Source organism: Nelusetta ayraudi, unplaced genomic scaffold (assembly GCF_046127955.1).
Source record: "Nelusetta ayraudi isolate G7.1 ecotype Tasmania unplaced genomic scaffold, CSIRO-AGI_Nayr_v1 ptg000018l, whole genome shotgun sequence".
Lineage (NCBI taxonomy): Eukaryota > Metazoa > Chordata > Actinopteri > Tetraodontiformes > Monacanthidae > Nelusetta > Nelusetta ayraudi.
Window position 1 is genome coordinate 1,065,492 of NW_027466068.1, and position 9,509 is coordinate 1,075,000.

General features: G+C 54.2%; 1 protein-coding gene across 1 annotated transcript; it reads left to right on the forward strand.

Moving 5' to 3' along the window:
• The first annotated feature begins 4,052 nt into the window (after window positions 1-4,052).
• Window positions 4,053-5,742, forward strand: LOC142887643 (leucine-rich repeat transmembrane neuronal protein 1-like). The gene has a single exon (XM_076025432.1). The coding sequence runs from the start codon at window positions 4,066-4,068 to the stop codon at window positions 5,701-5,703; it is 1,638 nt and encodes a 545-aa protein (XP_075881547.1). The 5' UTR covers window positions 4,053-4,065; the 3' UTR covers window positions 5,704-5,742.
• The last annotated feature ends 3,767 nt before the right edge of the window (window positions 5,743-9,509 follow it).

Here is a 9,509-nt window from a genome sequence, read left to right on the forward strand (position 1 = left end):
CTGCTGCCACAGGTGGCGCAGTCAACACCCTGCTCAAGGGGACAGTGTGGATTAAAGCGCTCAGGCACAGCTGGTGGCGCCGTTAGCGGCTAGCCCCGCTTGCCTGGCAGGACCACCTGCTGGTAAGAATAAGAAGTACGGCTTGTTAGTCCGCCACAAACTGTGACTGTACACGGAGGCGGAAAGAAAAAAGCACCTTGATCCCTCAGCTCGTCCTGGATCCCAGCTGGAGGGAAGCCGTCGTTCCACTGGGAGTCCAGAGTGGAGAACAAGTTGGAGAACTGTTGGTGGAACCTGGTGTCTTCCAAAGCTACGTGCTAACAGTAGCTAGTGACAGTTAGCAGAAAACGGAGCTCCTGAACTTAACTTCCTGAGGCTGCGGCTTTCAATCTTTTAAAGCGAGTGTTTAAAATTCTGCCATCTAGTGGTCAGATTTTAGAATGCAGCGCTCATTCGCTCATCCGCCCTCTCCCAAGCTTGCCAGTGAAGTACGGTGGCCTGTGCACACAAACCTGTGCTGTGTCTCAATTCAGGGTCTGCGTCTTTGAAGTGCGCATTTTGAAAGGAAGTTGCGTCATAGCACTGCGCGAAGGCTTGTCCCAATTCCCAAGGGTGCTTAGGACGCTCAAAATGCGTACGCGGAAATACGCACTCGTTTTAGCCGATTCCAAGGATGCAACGCTACTATCCTTCGCATACTTATGTATCCCATGATGCTTTGCGTGCTGCTGCAAAGCACTGTGAGATCCTGGGAAGTCAGCTGAAATTAGCGGCATGTACTGGCAAAGACATTTCATATAAATTTAAGTATTGAAGTTTCACAGTTTTTAACGTAGGATTTTATTTATTTGATCATCCAACGGCATCGTTAGATGGCGAACCAATGGTTAGCTTGATACTATAAAAACGTCACTTCCGGGGTTGGCCAGCCGGAGGGAACGGCGGTGACGAAACGAGGAAATACGCCGAAGGCCAGACCGTCCCGAGTGGTGACCGGAGAGGCGGGGTTTGGTCCGTCCTTCTAGGCTGGGAACTCTAAGAACGCTTCCTTCAGACGGAGGACACTCGGTCTCAAGGGTGCAGAACCTGAATTGAAACACAGCAATGGACACCTCGTCCACCTTCTACGTTGTTGGTTTATTTGATGATGCCAGCATTGACAATATGAGGAGGAAAAACTAACTAACTACAAATGACTTTTATTGCACTGTGAGTAAACACTTGTAAAAGTGTAAATATATATATATATTTATATGAATATTTATATGAAATATATTTTTGGCAGTATATTAAGCTTTAAGCTGTATATTTTTTTGCACACAGGACCTTCAAGCTTATCTAACAGCAGTTAGCGCTGTGCTAACACTAGTCGTGGAGCTAACTTGACCTGATCCAATCTGACGGAATCAAGTTTGACCCATTTTATTTTTTTAAATCAGAGTTCCCTTTTTAAAAGAAAGAAAAAATTCCTCCGACATGCAGATTAATTATTAAACTCCTCCCTCCTCTATCTGGAAGCTCCTCCCACCTGGGTGAACCTCCTCGTCTCCTGATGGTGGGTAAAAGGCGGCACTGGCTAGCGAGGTGGCGCTGGCGAGCGCTCTCACCTCGCTCTCCAAACTACTCAGCCGCCAAAATTGCTTCTCATGAAACTTTAATGAGTGACAGAGCGACTGAATAATGGAGCGCAGTCCCTCTGAGGGGGCGGCGGTAAAGCATCTAAACAGAAGGGAGAGAGAGAAGAAGCTTCCTGAGGTCCCCTCAGACCAGAACCTCAAGCACCTGCTGCTCCCTTCAAATAGTAAAATCACACCAGGGACAGAAACAGGAAGTGGAAAAGTCAGAAACTTCCTCCTGACTGATTCCCTCCGAACTGATCCGCAGCCATCGGCTCTGAGTTTGTCCTGGCGCTCTGAACCTCTGAAAGGTCTCGGCCAATCGGATGGGAGACGAGTTGGTCACATGATGCGCTGCAGGGCGGTCGAGGCTGAAGGCGAGAGAGAGAGAGAACTTCCTCCTCACGTCTCCACCATGAATAAGACAACAAGGCCAGGCGGTGTTTGTTTGTTTGTTTGTTTGTTTGTTTGTTTGAAGGGAGACAGGAAGCAGCTGCCAGTGCGGAGGGTGCGGGGGGGACGAGGGCTGTGATTGGCTGCGGGTCCGATGACATCACGGGAAGCTAGAGGTGAGAATAAAACAACACACACCTCCAGATGCTGCTTGATCTTTCTTCCTTCTGACCTTTTTCCCATGATGCCCTGAGTTTGGAAACTCTTCTTCTCCTCCTCCTCCTCCTCCTCCTCCTCCTCCTTCTTCTTCTTCTTCTTCGTCTTCTTCTTCTTCTTCTTCTTCCTGCTCTGTGATTTTGGTTTGTGGGCCAAATAGAATTCCACTGCCGGCCAAAATGTTGGCCTGCGGGCCAGAGTTTTGACATCTATGCCTCAACCTGTTGGTTGCTGCAGTTGCCGTCTAAGGCCACCAGGGGGCGCCGTTTGAACACGGAACGAGTGAGACTGAGGGGCGAGCAGATGTGTGACTAACACGTCTCTCTCTCACACACACACACACACACACACACACACACACACACACACTTACACATTCCGGAGGGGAAAGTGACGGACTGTCCTGTTAACCACCTGCCGTCCAACTCCACCCTGTCCGCGCCCTTGGCGGCGCTTGAATCTGCTCGCGAACGGTGAATGTGCGTCTCCGTCACTCACGCACGCACTCACGCGCTTCTGTACTTATTATGAATGAATGAATGATTCATTAGTTCAATCACGCGCCGCAGCCTCCATTTGATCACACACACACACACACACACACACACACACACACACACACACACACTGTGAGGATCAATACGTTGATCGATACTACGATTTTAGGAAAATGTTTTCAATAGTTTTCAATATTTGACTCATTTTATATGAGTGACATTTAAAAAGGGACGTTGAGTTTCCAAGCAATCAAGGTGGGAACCTGAAGGCAGAACGATGACTGATGTTTATATAGAGCAGGGAGAGAGAGAGAGAGAGAGAGAGAGAGTGTGTGTGTGTGTGTGTGTGTGTGTGTGTGTGTGTGTGTGTGTGTGTGTGTGTGAGCGCCACCTACGCTTCAGAGAGAGAGAGAGAGAGAGAGAGAGAGAGAGAGCAGAGCGGAGAGCTTCAGTCTGACTGTCGCCACTCTGTCAGCCGGAGGAACCGCAGCTCTGCCCGGAGTGGCGGCGCCGTCCTTCCTCACCGAGAGCCGGGAGAGGATCCAGCAGCAGCAGCAGCAGCAGCACCAGTAGCAGCAGCAGCAGCAGAAAACAGGAGGAGGAGGAGGAGGAGGAAGCTGGATGCGATGCTCTGCTAGTCCTCCTCCTGCAGGAAGTGCAGCTTGACGTCCCCGTTTTTCTTCTTCTGCTGCTGGACTGAGTGACGGTGGCAGTGAGACTGCACAGTGGGTGATAGCCGGCTGCGCTCACCACCACCTCCTGCATCAGGACCACGTCCAGGAGGACCACCACCACCTCCAGGAGGACCACCACCACCACCACCAGGAAGATCACCACCACCTCCAGACAGACCACCATCTTCATCAGGACCACTACCAGAAGGACGACTACCACCTCCAGGAGGACTTCCACCAGGAGGACCACCACCACAGGAGGACCTTTCAATTCCTCTAGAGGGCTACCAACAGGTGGACCACCAGCAGGTGGACCATCAGACCCACCAGGAGTACCTCCACCAGGAGGACCGTTTCATTCCTCAGGAGGGCCATCACCAGGAGGACCACTCAGCAGCTCAGCCTCTCTCCAGGATGCACTCAGCTTCTGCTGCTGTGGTTGCTCCTCTCTGAGGTAAAACTTGCTGCTTCCTCCTCTTCTTCCTCCTCCACCCCCCCGCCCCCACCTCCTCCTCCTCCTCTTCCTCCTCTGCTACTATCAATAGTTGATGAAGGCCTGGAGACCTCAAGCTGCTGCCTGCTGCTGCTCTCAGGTCCTGGAGCCTCAACGACCCCACTGAGTGCCCTCCCCCCTCCTGCTCCCCTCTCTGCCCCCCCGCAGGCTGCACCATGTGGGACCCGCTCCCCCTCCTGCTCCTGCAGGCGGCGCTGCTGCTCCTGCTGCTGCTCCTGCCTCCGCTGCCCTGTCGCGGCGGCGGCGGCGAGCGCAGCTGCCCCTCCAGCTGCCGGTGCGAGGGCAAGGCGGCCTACTGCGAGTCGGCGGAGCTGAGCGGCGTCCCCGACAACGTGAGCGCCGGCTGCCAGGGCCTGTCGCTGCGCTACAACCAGCTGGTGGCGCTGCCTCCCGCCCACTTCGCCCACCTGGCGCAGCTGGTTTGGCTCTACCTGGACCACAACGCCGTGGCGGCGGTGGACGGCGCCGCCTTCCGGGGCCTGCGGCGGCTGAAGGAGCTGGCGCTGAGCTCCAACCGCATCGCACGGCTGCCCAATGCCACCTTCGGCGCCGCGCCCAACCTGCGCAGCCTGGACCTGTCCTACAATCAGCTGGCGGCGCTGCGGCCGGGCCACCTCCGGGGCCTGCGCAAGCTGCAGAGCCTGCGGCTGCGCTCCAACGGGCTGCGGCAGGTGCAGCTCCGCTCCTTCCTGGACTGCCGCAGCCTGGAGCTGCTGGACCTGGCCTACAACCGTCTGCGCTCGCTGGGCCGCACCGCCTTCCTGGGCCTGGCCAAGCTGAGGGAGCTGCACCTGGAGCACAACCAGCTGTCGCGCCTGCAGCTGCAGGCCTTCCCGCGGCTCAGCGGCCTGCAGGTGCTCCACCTGCAGTGGAACCGCATCCGCTCGGTGCGCCTGCGGGACGGAGGAGGCGGAGGCGGCCAGGAGGCGGAGGGGCAGCAGCCGTCCTGGACGTGGGCCGGGCTGCTCCGGCTGGACCTGTCGGGGAACCGGATCCAGTCACTGGACGCGGCCGTCTTCCTGCGCATGCCGCGCTTGCAGAGCCTCAACCTGGAGTCCAACCGGCTGAGCGGCGTGCCGGCCGAGGCCGTGGCGGCCTGGGCCTCGCTCAGCACCGTGGGCCTAGCGGGCAACGCCTGGGACTGCGGCCGGGGCCTGTGCCCGCTGATGGAGTGGCTGCTGCGGCTCCGGGACCCCCGGGACGTGGGCATGATCTGCAGCAGCCCCAGGGAGGTGCAGGGCCAGCGGGTGGTGGAGGCACTGAGGAACCAGTCCGTCTGCCAGCTGCCAGAGACCAGCGCCACCATCACCGCTGCTGCTGCCACCGCTGCTGCTGCTGCCACATCACCCCCTACCGCCACCGCCACCGCCACCTCCGAGGCTCCGCCCTCTGCCGCTCTGTCCCCAGACGGCACCACGCCGCCGCCGCCGCCCCCGCAGCAGCACTTTGAGTACATGTCCTTCCACAAGATCGTGGCGGGCGGCGTGGCGCTCTCCCTGGCGGCGGCGCTCATCCTGCTGGTGGTCTACGTGTCGTGGCGTCGCCACCCGGCAGCAGCCGCCGCCGCCGCTGCTGCCACCGCCGCCCGGCAGCTGCAGCAGCAGCAGCACTCAGCCACCAACCACAAGCGGCGGCGTAAGGCGGCCGGGAGGCCAGAGCAGGAGCAGCTGAGCTCGCAGCTGCAGGAGTTCTACCTCAGCTACCACTCGGACGCTGAGGCGCTGGACGCCCTGGTGGCTGAGGGCCGCCACTGCACCTGCACCGTCTCCGGCTCCATCGAGTGCGAGGTGTAGGGAGCGGAGCTGCCTCGTCTGCTGCTGCTGCTGCTGCTGCTGCTGTTTTCAGACTGAGCCGAGCAGCTCTCGCCTCCTGACACCAGATGACGGGTCGTGGAGGAAACCACCAGGGGGCGACACGCGGCGCCACCGTGGACGTATTGGGAGTTCATCACTACTGTGGATGGACTGCGTGTGACGGCAGCCGTCCAGTGGCGCCACCTGCAGGAGTGTTGAGGGCTGACGCTGGAAATTCTGGATTATTATCATCATCTGATGAGAAGAACTTCACTCTTTCACAACCTGGGTTTTTTGTTGTTTTTTTGCACTTCCTTTAGAACCAAGGTAGAGATTAGCTGGATGAATGAATGGATGAATAATGGATGATGGATGGATGGGTGGAGGGAGGGGGGGAGGGAGAGGAGGGAGGGAGGGAGGGGGGAAGGCGGCCACTTCACTCCGACTCTGCCGCGTTTTAATGGGACCTGAAAATCTTCATAATGTGTCTTCTTGCTCGCGGCGGCGGCGGCGGTGGTGGCGGTGGTGGTGGTGGTGGTGGGCGGAGCTTCACTGCTCATAAATTAAAAAGCGAGGGGTGGGAGTGAGGGAGGTGATAAATAAAGAGCAACACGAAGGACAACACCTCTCCGTCTCACAGTCAGGTGACACCATCTGGAACCAGGGTGTGACAGGGGGCGGAGCCACCTTCACACCCACTCAGCCTGCCAATCACGTCGCAGCAGAGGAACCAGAAGCTACACGTACAGGAAACACATTTTCACACTTTCAGTTGGTTTTAAGGCGACTCAGGCCCTGTCGACACGGGAACGTTGCCGTTTTTTTTCTTTCCCAGGGTTGAAAAAAGTTGCGTCCACACGCTGACAGATTGAAACGGAACGATGGGGGTAAAACGATGTAATGCGTATGCCACACTGAAAGGTGGCACTGTTCACAGACGCTGACACAGCCACCGGACCCACGATTTAGAAAGAGGGCATTTCCGCTACACACTAAACACAGCAAAAACAAAAAACGGCGAGTAGCGGAAAAAAGGTGAGTCTGAGGTTTTGTGAGGTTTTGCAGTAATATTGCCAACAAATCTTGAAGCGCCTGCGATACAACTCCGCTGGCCGCATTCGTTTTTTGTGCCGCTGACAGTGACGGTGCAATGACGTCATCGTTTTACAAGGAAAAGCCGTTTTCACTGTCCACACGGCAACGATGTGACAACGGCGAAACAGCGTTGTCAGATTTTCCCACTCTGGGACCCGTTTTCAAAAAATACCGTTTCGCGGACCCAAAACGCCGTTGCCGTGTGGACAAAACGCCATAACGGTTAAATACTTTGCCGTTTCCACCAAAAAACGGTCCCGTGTGGACGGGACCTTAGCTCTGTGTTTGCAGCCTCCTGCTGAACAACTGAGGCTCTGTCGGGACCTTTACGCCCGGCTGGGGGAAAAAAGGGGGACTGGAAAGAGGGCGGAGTCAGGGGTGGGCGTGGCCACTGGCCTTAGGGGTCCTTGGTGACATCACAGAGGGCTGATTTGAAGAAGTGTCCCGGTGTTTTTTTTTTACACTGGCTGTTGGGGATGTGAGGGGAAGTGGGCGGAGCCAACGCAGCCCAGTGAGTTCTTGTGTAGACGTCCAACACACCAGGAGGCTTTTGGGTGAAACAATGAGGGAGGATTAAGAGACGATGCAACAATCTGTGCAACCCCCCCCCGCCCCCCCCCCCCCACACACACACACACACACACACACTCCCAGTGAGAACAACCCAAAGTACACAACAACAACAACAGCAGCTGCGTCGCACAACTCTGCTGGTGATACAGTAGAAAAAGACTCACAAAGCCTCCTGCAGCGGAGAACACACACACACAAGCTGGAGTGTGTTGACTTTGGTGTCCCTTTAGACGGCCGTGTCTCAGGGTTGTGTTGTTGCTGCTGTTGTCGTTGTGTTGACTTGAAGCAGCCGAGTGTGTTTGTCACTGAGCCGCGCTGACAAAGATTTTTCTGCTTCATGGTCGACTCTGTGGATGAACTGACGACAAGTCAACCGTTGAAAGGAACACAGCAAACACGTGTGTGTGTGTGTGTGTGTGTGTGTGTGTGTGTGTGTGTGTGTGTGTGTACTGACTCCCGGTGCATCACGTGCAGAAAAATGCTTCATTTAATCTTCACATTGTTCCTCCAGCGGCTGAACAACAAACACGCTCGGCACCGGGCCCGGTGTGTGTGTGTGTGTGTGTGTTGACTTGCTGGGTATTGTGGGGACGGGGTGGGCGGAATGTTGGACAGACTTTGCTTTCTTTGTTGTTTGTGTGTGTGTGTGTTTTAATTGTACAAATATAAACACATTTCTATTGTCGACTTTATTGTCGTGACTTTACAATTAAACGACTGACTCAACGCAAGGTCTTTTTTTGCTTCAAAGTGTGTGTGTGTGTGTGTGTGTGTGTGTGTGTGTGTGTGTGTGTGTGTGTGTGTGCCTGTCTACCTGATGATGATTTATCCCCCTGCTGTGACTCAGCTCGGCTCCACCTCCAGACCAGCTCAGGCAGGAAGTGCCAGCCAGCCAGCCGGCTCCTGATTGGCTGCTCGGCTGGTTTCCCGCCAGACCAGCGACTGGTGGACTTGACTGGACAGACATAGCGGTCAGACTGTGATTGGTCACATGGTGCTGAGCTGAGTGGTGGTGTTGACTGGCTGCTCAAACTGCCTCCAGCCGTCACTGAAGGAGGAGAACAAACACAAACACAGTCCAGTGTTGTTTTCTCCCAGTTAATCAGGTCGGAGCAGACGAGTCCAATCCTGCCGGGGCAGCTCGCCACCAGCACCAAATGTTGATTTCTTCTTCTTCTTCTTCTTCTTCTTCTTCTTCTTCTTCTTCTTCTTCTTCTTCTTCTTCTCCTTTATTTTTGCTTTCCTGGAAGACAAGAATCCTGCGAGGTTCTGAGAGCCAACAGCTCAAACAGTTTGCCTTCATCCCTTCAAACGCCTTCGTCAAGAAATGAATTCCCCCCTCAGCAAGAACTGTTCTGAACAGCCAACAATCATCTGCACTCTTTTGTGGTGTGTGAATGTGTGTGAGTGTGTTTTTTTATTTTTAAACTTGTGTCAAAGGCAAATTTCTGTTTTTTTGGATGAAAAATAGACAATAAAGGTTATATCTTCTCTCTTGTTTTGTTTTTTTTTACGACCAGTTAGATTAGCCGTGCTAGTTTAGCAGAAAAGACAGTTATCAGGAAGAGCGGTGGGCTAGCCAGCAGATAAAAAAACAAACAAAAAAAAAAACGACTGAAAATGTTGAATGTGGAAGCTGTTGCATCGTTGCGACATTGTTGTCCTTCTTCTTCTTCTTCTTCTTCTTCTTCTTCTTCTTCTTCTTCTTCTTCTTCTCTTAATGAAATGTGAGGTTCGTCCATTTGCTAACAGCTGTCATATCGGTGGAGGCTGTTTGGTCGTGTTGAAGTCAAGACCACACCAACCCAGACCAAGACTGCAGAGTATCGAGACCCAGACATTAAATATAGATATCAAAAAAATATCAACAAAACAGAAAAAAATGACCAGTATCTTTTTTAAATTCCAGTTTGCTTCTAAATGAACCAGCAGCGCCTCTTTTCAGCAAGGCGTCTGTTAATCGCTTCCATTAACATTTTGCTGCTTTGCAACTATTTTCAACCATTTTTGAAAAAAAAAATCGACTTTGCTTCATAAAATAAAAAAAACAATCAATGAACCAGGAATAAGGAGGCAGGGTGTCACTCCGGGTGTCACCACCAGGGTGTAAAATGGCAGCCGCCGGATTATTTTCCGTT